The sequence below is a fragment of the Saccoglossus kowalevskii genome, chromosome 22, assembly GCF_978046115.1.
Source record: "Saccoglossus kowalevskii chromosome 22, keSacKowa6.1, whole genome shotgun sequence".
Lineage (NCBI taxonomy): Eukaryota > Metazoa > Hemichordata > Enteropneusta > Harrimaniidae > Saccoglossus > Saccoglossus kowalevskii.
In genome coordinates, this window is record NC_140662.1 from 27,680,465 (window position 1) to 27,697,200 (window position 16,736).

The 16,736-nt window shown below is 37.3% G+C and overlaps 1 protein-coding gene across 1 annotated transcript; it reads left to right on the forward strand.

Moving 5' to 3' along the window:
- Positions 1-4,976: 4,976 nt before the first annotated feature.
- On the forward strand, positions 4,977-9,484 carry LOC144362703 (antiviral innate immune response effector IFIT1-like). The gene is made up of 4 exons (XM_085496177.1): positions 4,977-5,063; positions 5,964-6,040; positions 6,430-6,516; positions 6,802-9,484. Exons 2-4 carry the CDS (start codon positions 6,035-6,037, stop codon positions 9,025-9,027), a joined length of 2,319 nt encoding a protein of 772 aa, XP_085352303.1. The 5' UTR covers positions 4,977-5,063; positions 5,964-6,034; the 3' UTR covers positions 9,028-9,484.
- Positions 9,485-16,736: the final 7,252 nt, after the last annotated feature.

The following is a 16,736-nucleotide window of genomic DNA, read 5'->3' on the forward strand; positions in this document are numbered from 1 at the left end:
TAAACAATAACATAGTGATGAAAACAAAACAAAAATCCTATAAGCATTTAGATTTGAATTTTTATGACAAGCTGGACAACTCAATTTCAGAGAATGACTGATTTGCATAATCATTTACCTATTGCAAATTTTACAAACACGTATGATAATGTGGCTATAATTCTCAAATAAACAGATTACCGTTATCAAATGTTATTTATAGTTAAAAATGTGGAGGTTCAAGCATCATCCTTCGAAGCCAAATTATGCTTTTATATTATTTATATACAGTCCCGCAAAATATCCGAAGCGTTTACAAATATATTTTTCAAGGATATTCGAATGTTTATTTCGTTCTAATGTGGAAGAGCATTGGAATTGTAACAGCGTAACAAAACAATCTACAAAACTTCTTTTTTGGGCTGCGAGTGCCCATGAACCTACATCTACACACTTAACGCACATGCCGACGAACACACGGGTATGCCCAAGCAATTTGTGTTTTCAATTGCATAATGTACATATTACAGTAACCTTACACAGTAACAGGACCATGATTCTATTTATTGACTGTAAATACTTGTATTAAAGTTACATATTTGTTCTCTGATAGTGACATTATGCATCCCGTTGATAACGTGTTTCCGTATTATGTTGCAATAGCGGTAAGTTGGCTGCTTTCTGTGCACTGGGAACAGGGTCAACAGTTACGTCTGCGTCATGTGCGTACTTCTGCTAGCAACAATATGATCGTCTTTCCCCGTTGTTCACTGTATGCTGCTGCCTTCTAAGTACGGACAATATCAGCGAAACCTTTCAATACTGTGCTCTGCCAGGTGATATGGACGGCAAGTCGGACAAAGCCTAATTGGCTGTTGATTCGCATCACTGCCTGACTCTCATTACCTTATGAACTAACATACAGTATTTATCGAGTATACACACTGTACAGGATCAACTGTATATTAAGAATAAACTTATTTAAGCGTTGCATACCGAACTATCCGTATCTTCTCAATGCGTATACCCTTACCGCCTGTAGACGATTCCCGTACGTGCTCCTAGCACAGCTAACCTACGATTGCCGTGTACCCCAACTTCGGTAATATCCCGACCACACTATATATACGTTGCAGTGGCTTACCTGAGACGTTCGTCAGCTTATATGACACTGCTAGTTTCTCATTGTATGTTCGACTACATGTAACTTCATTTGGGAGCATGAAATTAAGGAAGGTGCGTCGTTTTCGGGGTCATGCTATGTTACATGTAACACGCATGCGTACTACTCAACGATTTAGGTCACTCAACTGAACGCGTGTCAATAATATACTGCCCTTTTCCAGGTACTTGTTTACTTGTGTCCTGTTGTAGTTACTGGTAGATTCCAGGTAATTCCGGGTATACAGTTTCCTAGTATATTGTAGTCACCTCGATATTTGTCTGAAAGAAATTAAACAAATCATTTTATACAACCGTGCCCACAACCCCGTCGTCAAATAGAAGTAAGCAATGTAAAATAATATGTTTAATACGATAAACATAATTCCGTGTCTATTATACATTGTTGCCATAGAATATAATAATGGACTCTTTTATTTGGATATGCACATATCAACTGTTGTCAATGTAAGTAAGTATAAGTAAGTAATGCCTTTATTGAAATCATATCCTGTTCAGGATCTGGATTTTTAAAATATAATAAAGTTTCAAATACATATAGAATGGCAAGACGAAAAATACAAATGAAGACAAAGTGAAAACATAATAAAATCAAATAAAAACGAAGAACAAGAAATGGTTAGAAAAAAACAAAACAGAAAAGGTATTTTAATAAGTTATATTAATTATAAAGCAGCTGGTATTTTTTGTTTATGAGTGTCATTTCTTAAATTGAAGCACTCAAAGATATATTTTGCCAAATGAATTAGTGATTGTTTATCTTTTGTTTTTAGAATGTCTACAGTGTTTTCAATATCAGATTTGTCAATTGTTGTAATGACCTTTGTGGTATGTAGGAACTTTTTTCTTAAATCAGCATAAAGAGAACATTTTAATAGAAAATGGCTTTCATCTTCTATTTGTTTTTCCTGACAGTAGTGGCATTTTCTCTCTTCTACTGTTTGGTTGATGTATCTTCCTGCCTCAATCTGCAATGTGTGCGCACTGATCCTTAGCTTAGTTAGAGCAGATCTGTGCGATGGGTTTTTAACATCTTCCAGATATTTTTCAAAATCGAAATTATGTTTTATCATTCTATAAGTTCTTAATTTATTTTTGCGATTTTTACCTTTGTTATCATTATATAGTGTCTCTTTAAGATGATTTTTGAACATTGATTTTAGATTGCTCTCGAGGGATGTAATGATTGTCTGTTTTTTATCAGCTGTCACAGTATCCAACATATGGTCCATGTTTGTAATATTAAATATGTTTTTAGCGTGGGACACCCAATTTTTTATCCCCTTTGGGTCCATATCTTTACCTAGTCTGAAGGCCTCATAGATTAAAGTGTTACATGGTTTGTCAGAAATTCTGAGCCAATATTTTATTGTCTGTACAATGCTTGAGAAGGCAAGAGGATATCTTCCTAATTCCAGAAGGCAAGCTATATTTGATGCTTTGCAGTTAACTTTTAACAGAAATTTGCAAAATTTACTGTGTAATTTTTCCATGTACGTACGAGTAGTTAGACGTTATTCTCTCATTAAACGGAACATATTGTTAGCAAGTGTTTTAAGCCTTCTTAGGTTCATCGTTATATACGTTTTGCCTTTTCCACGATAACTGAAGTAACGTTGAAATTGTATGACAGCAGTGGTGGACCCAGAGGGGTGGCCAGGGGGCCATGGCCCCTCTCAAACGCATGAAGATTCATATCATCTGGATTACGCATAGCTTCTCTGGGATTTACGCTCCGTATATCTTAAGCGAAGCTTGGACCCCCCCCCCCCCCAATATATTTTGCTGGATCCGCCACTGTATGACAGTGGCTCACCCGGGACCTGCCTCGCCTATTATTATGTCTGATTTCATTATTATTGATTAAGGAGTGTAAAGTAAGTTACGCCACATTTCGGCGAAACGCGAAACAATTTCTAATTTCCGAGTTACTATTTTTCTCACGAAATTCGATAGAGGGCGTTCTCAAAGTACCCGGATGACAGTCCGTTCAACGTTCGTGGTGGGGTTGAAATTTGAGCGGCGTCTGCTGTAAGCAATATACTAGTAGTTACTGTTTCCGAAGTCTTATTTTTTACAAACGATTTGCAAGAATTGGTCAAAATGGTTAACTGGCATTGTAATGCCCCAGACTATCCCTTGGGTTCGATTAAAAAGAAAAAACAGCGAAATATCCTGAGATGAAAGGCGTAACTTTTTATACATTTCTTTCGTCCAAGAAATCAACACTTCATCGCCAGTGGATTCGAATGTGTCGTCGGGAATCTGAGTGGACGCCACACTATATTCCCGGGTTTGTTCACGGCATTTTCCATCCTGCGCCAGTATTTTTTTTAGTTCAATAACTGGAGACAGCCGTCTTTCAACCGCAGTTATACATCGATTGAAAAACGAAGACTCTGTCAGCTTCCCGAGACGAGCGCAAACGAAAACATTGAGCCGGATTTGATGAAAAATTCGCTCGTTGCCGATTCCCACATCGATATTCTTGTTCAGAATCCTTATGATGGCATTTTTTGCGAAGTTGAAGTTAAAATAACTACGGAAGGAAAAAAACGTGTGTCCATTTATGATAACTGCATCTGCTGATCGCCTGGTGAATAAAATATTAAATCAAACTTACACTACACAGTTACAAACACCAGAAACTATTTTAGAGTTTGATTTAATAATAAACCATGGCTTGTAAGGATTTTTCTTCATGGATCATTGCCGAATACACTCTGCCATAATGAAATTAAATTCTGTATTCTGCACATGATGAAGCTTTACGGAAATTATGAAGTAAATAACCATTATCAAGTCGATATTCTTTCAGTCTGGCTGTTGTCTAGTCACTTCGATGCAACAAATATGCGAACATGTCAGCTATTTAACACAAAGGCAAAGTATGAAGTTTTTTTTTTGCCAAGTTTTTACGTTACACGGATCTACCAGAGTTATCGTCGACTCGTGTTTTACTGTACGACGACGATTGTTTGACTCTTGGCGAACATTTAACTCGTTTGCTAACTCAACAAGTTCAAACAGTTTAGCTTTACGACGAACATTGCTGCAAGTTATACCACGATTCTGAAGAAATTTGCGGAGTTCTGGGACTTTTTTGCTTTTCTAATCTATTGATTTACGCATGTAAGAATACAGAACTTCAATAAAAACAACCCCACTCAGGCTCGTCATCCGGGAATTTTGGATGCGCCCTCTAGTGGAATTCCGTAGAAAACTAACAACTCAAAATTAAGAATTCCTTTTATCCTCGAGACGAAGCTACGTCACAGATGGTCCACATTGCTAAAACGCGCACGACTGTATCATGCATGTCTATGGACTCTGTGCGCGCTGCTAAGGAACGCCGGTCCCGGTGAAAATTCGAGAAAACAACACAAACTCAACTTTGAAGTAATCCTGAAAAACAGAATTTATATATGTTACACAAGTGGGACCTGCCTCACTAACCGCTCCTATATCTCTCTATTATTATGTATGATTTCATTAATATTAATTAAGGGATGTAAAGTAAGTTACGCCACATTTCGGCGAAACGCGTGACATTAACAATTCCTTTTATATGTCACACCATTTCAAGGCTACTGCTAAGCAACAAAGTCCACGTCAGTGTTGTCTACAAGCTGGTACCGTATCAGATATTGATTACTTATGAACAATTTATTATCGGTTCCAGCTACACTAGTCTCGGCGTCCCTAGACAATTTCTGCGTATTAATGGCTTTGTTCATCAGTACCTGGAACACATAAACAGCAGATGAACCTACTTGACCTGAAATAATTTATACTCGTCTTTTCCTGGTATGTCGTAGTCACCAAGTTCGTGGTGTAGAAACCAACTGGGCTCATTTGATGTGTAGCTATAACCAACGACACAATCCTGCCATGAAATAAAGGTAAGTCTAGACCGATGTGAAATGCCACGATCACCCCCCCCCCTCCCCCCTACACCACCACCACCACCACCATTCTCCATTATACATCATTGGTATACATGGACTTTTTTATTTAACAATGCTAGCTCGCAATCATATGTCCGACTTCATAAAAATTATGTATATATATAAAAGAACGTGAAATTAAGGAAGTTACGCCGTTTTTTGACAAAATGTGTGACAGTTTCCTGGGGGCACCGCCGTGTTAAGTGTGACACGCATGCGTACTACATAGCAACGTAAGATAACAGCCATTTCAGTGCCGCTTGTCTGGCTTTATCTTTGATAATATACTTTTAATTAATGAGTTGCTGTAATAATGGTCTCAGCAAAACTTCTTTGTATAAGTGGCGTAGTGTATAACTACCTGAAATACATAATACAGGTTTTTATTTTTCTACGTTTAATGAAATGCTTCCAAATATGGCCACATAGTCATTGACTAACTGCTCTAACGTCTTCCAACTGAATGCGTCTAACACAGTATGTTTACCAAGTAATATCATATTTATCAAAGTTATTTTTCATACATGATTTGTTGAACACACTACATAGTTTTCAATTTCATTCTGCTTCTTTCAGTTATAATCATTCATGACAAATAAAAGGCAAAAATATAGAGATTATAGCAAATTATCTTTTTTCTGTCATATTCTTGTGTAATCGGTAATTATGCAAATTAGTTATGGGCACATAGGAAATACATTTCGTTATGAATTATTCCTAACATAAATTTCTGAATTATCTTGACAAAATCAAAACGAAAGAATTTCACAATGTCGAAAACGGAAAGTCTTTATCGTAGTTTTGTCTCAATGATATGTTTTCTTATGTCCTAATGTACGTACTTGTGCATTCCAGGTTATTCCGCGTATACAGTTTCTTGGCACATTGTAATCAACTCCATATTCGTCGTAAAGAAATCCACTTAAATGGAAGTAAGTCTAGAGTTATGTAAAACAATATGTAATGCCGCGATAGACACACTTTGTTGTCAATTATACATGGTTTGCATAGTATATAATAATGGACACTTTTATTCAGATATACACATATCAATTGTTGTTAATGTATGTATGTGTAGTTCACAGTAGAGCTTCTACTCTCACTAAACGTAATGTAGAGGTATGACCATGAGATAAATGGCTATTGTATTCAAAATGTAGCTACAAGTCCATAAAACCAATGTCCATCCGAGGATATATACGCCAAAAGGTTTCGTTTACACTAAAACCCATGCTTTCAATCTTCGGAATACCAGAATACCTTTAAACATATCATTACACATATGCCAGTCTAAATATCAAAAATGTATCCTTACTCACAGATACACCATGCTTTAGATATGAAGGCGTTTTTGGACACACTCCCATCCCATTTCCAGTGGGATCTTGAAAATGATGTAAACATTAAGGTAAGATTGGTTCGAAGCGCGTTTACTCTGTTGCCTCCAGGTGGTTTACATGTAGACAATCCAGTTCTTATCTGATTACTATATGGATATTCTGGCTACACATCGTTCACTATGCATGTATTTGGGTGCACTGCACCATACGTTAGTTATTAATTAAAAAAAATCTTTTTTTATAATCAGAAACTTCTGTTTTCACATGTTTCTGAATATGCAGCTAAAACTTAATTTATGTAGCTTCAGTCGTTTTGGTTATTATTTATATTTATACAAAAATGTTATTTGCAGACTGTAATGAGTCATCTTGACAATCATTTACGTGACAACCCGGACAATGTTCCTGTACCATCTAAATCGCTCAGAGGTTACCTCTGCATGTCATCGCTACATAAAGCTGGAGAGCGAGACCCATACGAAGCCCTGAAATGGTTTGATAAAGCACTTGATGACACCACAAGTATGAAAGACAAAGAAGGACAAATCGGGGATGAAATAGTTGTGCTTACTGACAAAGCACATGTACTGTTTCTCTTGGGAAAATATGACGATGCTGCACTGATCATTTCAAAGTTAAAGGAACTTGAAGATCACAAAAATAAACGAAAGGTAAAGGCTTATATATATGCCAATCAAGCATTTGCATTAAGCTGGATTGGCCCACGGGGTGCTGAAAGGGGGATTGAGTGTTTTCAAAAGGCATTGAATCTTCTCCCAAATCAAGAATCATGGTTGTTTGGTAATGCCCGTCTGTATTCTAGAGATATGCCCACAGTTTATCAAGAACAGGGGTCGTCCCAAGAAGAGATTTTATACAATAAGGTTTTGCAGATCAATGAAACTAATACAATTAATCTAGTTTACTTAGCCTTAAATGCAAAAGGCAGACAATCTGATTTTGAAGCAGAATGGCATTTTGATAAAGCCCTGGAATATGGTGCTGATAAAGTCAGTGTAGTTCAGCGAGTCGGCCAATATTATGAATGGAAAAATAATTTGGATAAAGCTTTACAGTTTTATAAAAGAGCATTAGATATGGAACCGGAGTCATCTTTCATTCATTACCACTTGGGTGTAGTTTATAAAAAAATGAAGCAGCAAAAGACTGCAATAAGTTATTTCGACTTAGCTATAGAAAAATCCGCATCGCCATTTTTCCTCGCGATGCGTGACAAGGCATATGTTTTCAAAGAAATGGGTAATATTGAAAAAGCTCGTTCTTTATTCAGTGCTCTGCCGGACGAAGTGGAAAGCCATGATAAATCTAATGCACACTTTGCGTATGCACAATTTCTTGATGGTCTTCAGTTCATGAAGCAAGGTGCAGGGAAAATACCAAAATCAGTAAAAAGAAAAGATGAGGATATGGCAATTAAACATTACAAATTAGCTGTATGTTCTCGGCCAGATTGCTACAGTGGACAAAAAGCTGCTATGAAATTACTCAGTAAAGCATTTACAAAGTTATCTCAACAACAAACAGATGTTAACACACTTTGCTTAGTCGGGTGGATATACGAACAAGTCGGTCATATTGATAGTTCGTGTTTCTATTATGAGAAAGCGTACGAAATCAAACCTAGTCAGATATCAGCATTCCGACTTTCAAATCTATTCGGCAAATCGGGAAACAATTGCAAAAAGCAAGAGTATTTTAACAAGTTTAGTGGCAATGAAATTGAGGTCATCATTTCTTGTGCAAAAGAATATGAAGACATGAATCAGATAGACGAAGCTAGAAAAATGTATTCGAAAGCAGCGTACGATAGTTCTTTAAATGCCACTAAACGCCTTCTTGAAATCCTCAAAAGGTTGCCAGAAGATCGTAAGTTTGAGGAGCGATGGTTTAGTGACTGTGCGATTGTGTTACATAATATTAAGAATCCAGAATCATTATTAGAACATAGACTTGGTGGTAATACAAAAACTCTTAAGAAAAACATGCGAAAAATTGAAACCATCTTATATGACATTCTTTGTCCAGAACTTTCAGTGCTAGGTGAGTTGTACCGTCAACACATTAGACTTTTGAGTAACTGCCTAACCCAGATTCCTACCAGTCGCGATTTGCCAAACGACGTTCTGACTGAGATAGCTTCACTGCTTCACAAATGTATGTGTGAATTCCAATTACGTCATTATAAAATTGATCCCCGTCATAACGATTGTAGTTTTGTTTGCATAAAAGAGAATGATCCCTTACAAGTTAAGCAGATTCTTTTTGAATATGGCTGGGCAGATTTTGATACCAAATTTGGGAAACTTTTCCTGTTTCTGATTGAAAGTCAACCTGGATATAACAGACATCAGAATGATTGGATGACTCGATTATTTCGCCATATTTCAAGTGATTTATCCGATATGGTTGAAGATGTTCAATTGGAGGATAACATTTCAGACTTGGTAGACTTAGCAAAAGAATCCACAGTGAAAGCGGTTAAGATAGTGCAACAGTTTTATAAATACATCAATTCTGATGAACAAGAAAGGGATAGTGCATTTGAAATTGATGATTGAGAATAACTATTGAGAGCATAATGTTCGTATTTAAACAGTATCCATAATTAGCATAAAAATACTTGATTTGTAGAATAAACGCAAGTGTACTTGATATCTGTTTTTTAGCATACCATGTAAATGATAAATACTTATTGAACAATATGAACAATATCTTGTAAATGAAAAAAAAAATATTTCTGGAGTATCTTTTCAGACAGTCTGTAGTTACTTTGAATGTTTCACATGTTTCATCCAAGAGTTATTTTGTAATTCAAGACCACAACAGCAAGATATATTTTCAACGTTTCACATTTATACAATATTGCTTTCGAATACATACATTAAAGGTACAACAAAATTTAAAAAAAATCATGTGAACAATTGCGGCTGGAGCACAGGTTTTTAAAGCGGGGGATCGCCACCTGCGCACGCGCGGGAATTGAGTCCCAAGCGACGATAACAAAACACGCTAAAATGCAAAGGCTCATGGGTAGACGCTTGTTTCTAAACATGGAAGGTACTAACGGAAGGAGCCACGACGCTATTGTTTTAGCTTTACCCCAAGATCGTTTGTCAATGTTTGTTCACAAACATTGGTTCTCGTTAGCTCTTAACACCTTCGTACAATGGGTTAGGCTAATCTCGAGCATTCGGTAATATTCGGAGCATGTTCGGAAGCGATAGACGAACCTCGCTTGTACAATAATGAAAATGGCGTCTAGTTTGAATGCGGTTGTTTCCGGAGATCTTGGCGAACGATAACAACACATGCTAAAATGCAAAGGCTCATGGGTAGACGCTTGTTTCTAAACAATGACACGCTATGGCCATCTGGCGCATGCGCAGGTAACGACTCCCTCACTTTAAATGACGTGCTAGCCTATGTTTTTGCCTGATATTACTTGCCAAATTGAAGTCTTGTAGCAATCAGGCTAATTGTTATCATTAAGTAAATCAATTATAACAAACTATATAAATTGTATTTTAATCCAAAATAAAATAAAAATAGGTATCATGTTACACGATGTCACGTATATAACTTTAGTGTATTGTGTACGCATTAGCATATCTGATTTTGTTCTAATTCTTTCAATGTTTAATCTATAATATCATTACATAGTCTAACGCGGGCTTTTGCTTCATATTCCTATTTTGTTTGTATGTATTTTTAATGTGTCGAGCAGACAAGTAAATATGATCTAATATTTATATTAGTGATATTTTAATGACGTTTAAAACAATTCTAATTTTAATTTATTTCTCTGAATTTTTTGGAAATACGTTATTTTTTTTAAAAACTTTATCTAGTCAGTGCTTTGTGTTTTATTGAATACATTATTTAGTCAACATTTTATGTCAACACTAATATGTTTTGTTATGTTGTTAAATTCAGTGCTGTAGTTTTCAAAGTACTGCTTAAATTTAAACTGAGAATGACAACAAAATTTACTGCAATTAAAGAATTTGAATAAAAATAAAATAAAGTTTTAAATGATTTTCTATACCAATACAGTTACTATCACAATTAATCATAATTAATTGACAATTGTCAATGAGAGACAAATACCTTTCACGCAGAGTAATATTAATTTGTACTGAAGTAGGGTGTACTGTGCCTTTATCGCTAATACTAGTACTGCAGTCTGATCTGTATTTACATTATAAACAAAACATGTTACAACAAGTAACCTGTAGAATACTGTGTGGGTAATATTTTTTATCTTGATTTTTGTTGCATTTGCAGCAAATAGTTACCAAACAATGAGAAATCTATAGGATTGAATATACCCCACAGCTGGCTTCACATACATTGTTCATAGTTCATATGGTGCTTACACCAGGATTTAATTACAGCACCTAGGCGGTATGTGGTTACAGCTTAATGTTCGAGTAATCGCAAGAAATTGACATGACAATAGAAATTCATTAAAGACTGCCACTCCCATGCAATTAACAGCGAGTGAAATTCCTGGGATTGAAACATATATTTTGAAGTCACTGGTGTAGGCAACGAATAACTGCAAGTTGACATAAAGACGAGGTAGTTTATTTAATCAGTGGTCAACTAGAGGCTGAAATTATAATTAATTTGTTTATTTCAATTTCTCCTGACGTCAAATAGAATACACTGGTGAAACACGGTAGTAACTGTGGGTGAAAGGATATTTTGGGGTGTAGTTTACATTGTATATAGAGTGGTAGGGTCGGGTGTAATGTGTTCATTTCCAACTATTATGAAGTCACGTAGAATTTCACTTAATTTATTTTTTCTGACATGTTTTCAAGCATTACATGTGAATCCAATTTTCACTGCGCTGTGTCTCAATAGAGTATGAGGGAAATGGCATATTCACTGGAATTTATTTCAGGGGAAAAATGTTTTCAGTGATAATGAAGTATTATGACAGATACCCTCCCCGTGGCTTTCATTGCGTATGGAAGTTATTTTCACGAGTGATGCGGTGTATCCTGCTGCCGTACTTTCACGAGCGAAGCCACGTGGAGGGTGTGGGGTTCTGTTATTATACACATGTCCCATATTTGATTATTTCATATTAAAAAAAGAACGTGCAACAAACCGGGATAGAAATTTAGATCGGGGAACCCAATTGCCCATTAATATGCTCCAAGACAGTGCTGCGACCTAGCAACACTTGTCAGTGTAGAACGCGTGTCGCTGTACGTGTGAAAATAAAATAATCAGACGTCTAATTTAAGTCATTGTCCGAATAAATAACTCGTGGATGTTTAAGCGCGGTGGTCGTAGCGCAGCGCGTGTTCGAATTTCATGTAAATAAACAATGTATTTTACACGCGTTGTATACGTCGCTATGAGTCCCATATTGAACAGGACGCGACACGACGACTGTCGCCCTTTAGTTGGGACCACGACAGAACCAGAACTTAAACTGGGCGACTACGATACACGGTTGATGTTGAAGTTAAAAGTTCCTCCACAGATCTGTGCATTGGCAAACATGCCGTGCAACTGCAGTACTCCACTGACGGAATGACTTTCGTTGAAATCGGTCGTCGCTGACTCGTGAGCTGCACACTACAACCTCGTTTGTGATGTTGCTTGCTTGTCGTGGATGGACTGAGTCTTGGTTACCGGTTAAATTTTGCTAATTTGGCGTTGGTAATCTTTATTTGGAACCGAGTAACGCCGCAACGTCGCCAACAGAAACCTCATGGTATATTGATGTTGATGGTTGCGGCTCCATATTAATCGGAGATTTCACTGCGGGTCCAGGCAGCGGGTGGATCTTCCGAGAGCCCTTCAAGATTTATAAAACTCAGATTCCAGGTGGTCAACAAACATTAAGTTCTCCCAATCCTAGTATTCTATGTGATGTACATCTAACATGCCAAAAATGCTGGTGAACGATTTGAACCTGACAAAAATACTTGAAATAGATACCAGGAAGGGGAGGGGGGTAAAAGAAAAGTTATATAACATTTTATTATTCAATAATTTATTAAAATACATAAGTTTGTCCAACTCCCTGTGATACAACACCTCAGACATAGCTTATTGTACTCGGCTTGAGTGTGGGCAAAAAGTTACTATTTGAATTTTTGATATCTGTTTTCATTAATGAGAAAGTTGACCCCGAAGTTAGAGTAACTGTTCAGCAGGAATGGCTTTTTAACTCTTCTGTGATTTTGTTTGGCTTAGCTGATTTTGTCACGGTTCATACTTGACAGGCAGGTCGTACCATCACTAATTGGAAAAACAATCCTGACCCACCGCTACCATGGCAACAGCCAAAGTCTTGTAATAGCAGTGCCCAAATGATCATGCCTTTTATTGTGGCTACGTTGCGCACTGGTAAGAGATCACCGGCGCCGACATTGTTACCACTGTCAACGGAATCCCAACGCAGCTTTGAACTTTGAATAAAATGTAAATGCTGCCTCCAATCTAGAAAATACTATCGCAAAACGGTTGGAAATAATACATTTAACGGCTGAATACGTCCTAACAATAAAATAAAGTGACTTCTAATGACTGCCATGTTATTTTGCGAACCTCGTATAAGGTGCCCGGTTTTAGTTATAAACAGACGTTAGCTTCACGTTCATGTCCCTTCCATGATAACAGCCGAAAACATATTGCTTGTTTTTTACCGGTTTTCATTGGCAACCGAAGTATTTTTATTTTGTAAACAAATTTTCGTCTGCTATTTTTATTCAGTTCAAATCGTTCAGCAACATTTTTGGCATATTAGGTGTACATCACATGGAATACTACGATTGAGAGAACTTGATGTATGTTGACTGATTTTTATCATAGTACGAAGTACCAGGAAGTTACTCAGTTCCAAATAAAGATTACCAACGTCAAATGAGCAACATTTGACTGGTAATCAAGATTCATGTAATCCATGGCTAACATGCAACATCACAAGCGAAGTTGTAGCATGCAGTACCAGTAAGTCATCCCGTCAGTGCAGTACTGCAGTAACACGGCATGTTTGCCATCAGCATTGTATTCAAACGAATCACGTGGTGTGCCGTTCTCGTTCAAACCCGGGATTCGATCAATAGGGGAGTCCCAATTAAAAAAACACATTGCAAATCATGCAAGTTCAACATTTTCAAACCAATATACTAAAACAGAAATGCTCAGAGATGCAAATGAAGGATAGATATTACTTTTCACTATACACATCTCTGTTGATACTATCCCTCACATTTTCTTCTCCCAATTACTCCTGCGTAAAATGGACTAGCCTCTTCATGTTGACATTCAGACTAAAATCACGTGACAGGCTGTTAAAATTGGCTGTTGTATACTCTTTCGCCGGTCTGGAAAAGGTGTTTAATTAACTCACATTCAAGCAACAATGCAGATTTCCCAGTGGGAGTGAGACTATTCAACTCTGCCACTAAAAAAATAGGGGTGTTTTTAGCAAAAAACGAATAACCCTGGAATACACACAATATACTGAATTTCGAAACAAATCGTGCATTACTTACAGCAGCAGAATACCACAGAAATATCAGACGAAACATGAAAACACTATATATTGTATTTCAGCTTGAACCCTCTATATTGCAATTCAAGGAATTAACCCCATATGTGCATCCATTTCCCACCTTGGTATCACCCACCCCTGAAAACAAACTCTTAATACCACGCGTTTGGTAATAAAGGGATTGATTGACACAAGTTGTACAACTTTTGTCAGTCAGTTGTACACTATATTAGTGATAAATATAAACATATCCGAGAACCGGTTACGGATTTACAGGATGAGATTCAATATCAGGAAAGGGTGTTGAGAGTCCCCCTTCCCCCACATTTTTCGGTGGCACCGCCACTTTAACCACACACCATAATATCACTGAGAACGGGGATATTTTTATTTGTTTATGAAAACTGTGTCCGGACTGTGACATTAGCCGAGAGGTCCGTGTCGACGTTGAGTAAATATCGGTCGGGCTTCCGTCGATATCGTTTCGCAAATAATGTAGTACTACTCACCACGACAAACAATAAAACAAACAAATTCATCTTTCTGTACTCGTGCTGTGTAAACATACTTTCACTAGGATGGCTAACTCCCACTACCTTTCCGCTACATTAATCGAATTTGCTTCGATAAATCTCCTCTGGTTAACTTTAGATCATCGAAACCATCGGGTGACCCAGTCGGAAGACCCACAGGACGGCGGCATCAGTCTCAAAATAGCCCCCCCCCCCATCGAAATGCGGGAAATAGCGTTTCAGGGGATATAGATTGCAAAAATTTTAAGGGGGAGCATGGCCCGGACCCCCCAATAAGGTCCAGCCTCGGCACAAAGTTCGTGAGCAGAATTCCCAAGCAAAATTTCGTGTCACCGCCTCTGGGAACGCCTTGTGACGTAGCTCTGCCCCTAAAAATATTGTGTTGAATATGTTGTTGTCACAAAGGCCTTCTGTTGCTGAAATCTAGAAGTCTACTTCACTGTCGCAGAGGTTCTTACCTGTGATTTATTTGCTGTTATAAATCACCCAATAAATGTGCTGCGTCGTGAACTGGATAATATTTCTAGATATGTATAAGATAGGACAAATCCAATTGACCTTGAGAGTGAAATGTCGTTCTAAAATGATGCGTTATCTGGCGACTATCCGTTTTACGTACGATATCAATATTATATTTTCTGGGTATTGTTTAACAGTGACAATATAACAAGACAGGGACATGCGCAATTACTCAGCTTCAGCCTTATTGACCTCAAACTCTTACCGATTATAATTTGATTAATTTCTTGCCCCAGGATTCTTATCACAATGTCTTATCATGGTGTCTGAATAAAATGCCATGATATACCAACACATCCAGGAACTCATTGGAAAATCATCATCCTCTAACAGAACGGCACAGATTTGTTATTATATTACAATAAATCTAAAAATAAAACAATGAATGATTATTAATCAACATTTTTTAGCGCGCTGTTTTAATAATCCAAATTATACGGTATGCCTTACTGAAACCTCAGACTAGTAATACAACAGACTCGCAACGCAGCGTTTTCTTTTGAAGTAATGCGTGCCACGTTTGTTTAGGTTATCAGTTCTTATCGTACCGAGTAAACGTTGCTGAGCAACAACATTTTCATTATATTTCACAAAATAACGCGAGATCTATTCATATTACAATCAACTATCGCGATGCATCGCGAGACATAAAGACAGGAAGTGACATAGACGACAGGAGTTGTTGTCATCTGAAGACGATAATTACGAGTGGGAAGCTATTTTAGGAGAACATTTTGACGAAGATAATGACAATTTCTCTGTAGAACTTTGCAACCCCTGATCGATCTCGTGTTTTTCATTTCCTGAAATTAGGAATAAAAATAAATATACTGGGCTATTTTTATACAAAATTATGACGGAAGTCAAACAAAATCAGTGAAACTCGAAATAGCAACAATACTGACACACAATAGAACATTTAAACAGTCGCGTAGATCGCGTACTATGAAGTCGAACGCGACAAAAATAACGCACCTCCAGTTTTTACCGTTACTGGATCACGCTGATACGCTGAGAGAGATATGTACATGATACTAGCTATCTCATGTTTCGGCATCCCGGAACACGAAAACAAAACGGGTAACACACAAAGAAGTATGATCGTTCAAAACGCAGCGATAAGCTCTCTCCGAAAAAATATTGGAAACCTTCCGCAAAATCCGCAACAGCGAGAAATATCGTTTCAAAGTTGCTCATTATATATTCAAAAACTATTTGAGGTAAACACTAAGACATTCAGTTACTTGTAACTCCCCTGATTCTTGGTCGATTCTTAAAATTCTTACACAGCTGCAAAGGTCAAAATGTCCAGAACGCATCTCCCGTTTTTTTAAATATATCCGGATCCGTTTTACGAAGAAATACGCAATTTCCGAAGGAGCGCGAAGTGTGCAGAATATCCAGTACTCGGTAAACTTCGACGGTGTCTATGCCAACGCTACAGAGCGTAGCACGCGTAGCATATACAATTAAGCCGATTAACACCTTAAACAATAGGCGTTGCAAGTCTGTTGTATTACTAGTCTACGCTGAAACTAAACTAATTATATTATTAGCTTGTTTGTTTTTCTGTTGTTTATTGGGCCCGTTGCTGCCCTCCGAGTCGTGAATTGTTGCCGAGAGTGTGCTCATAACTGATGTCACTAAGAATTTGCTTTTTCGTCACTGTTGTGGTTCTCAGCCCACGCGGCCA

Coding starts and splice junctions, on each gene's coding strand:
- LOC144362703 (XM_085496177.1), top strand. Junction 6,517..6,801: donor AAAATGATGTAAACATTAAG/GTAAGATTGGTT, acceptor TGTTATTTGCAG/ACTGTAATGAGTCATCTTGA.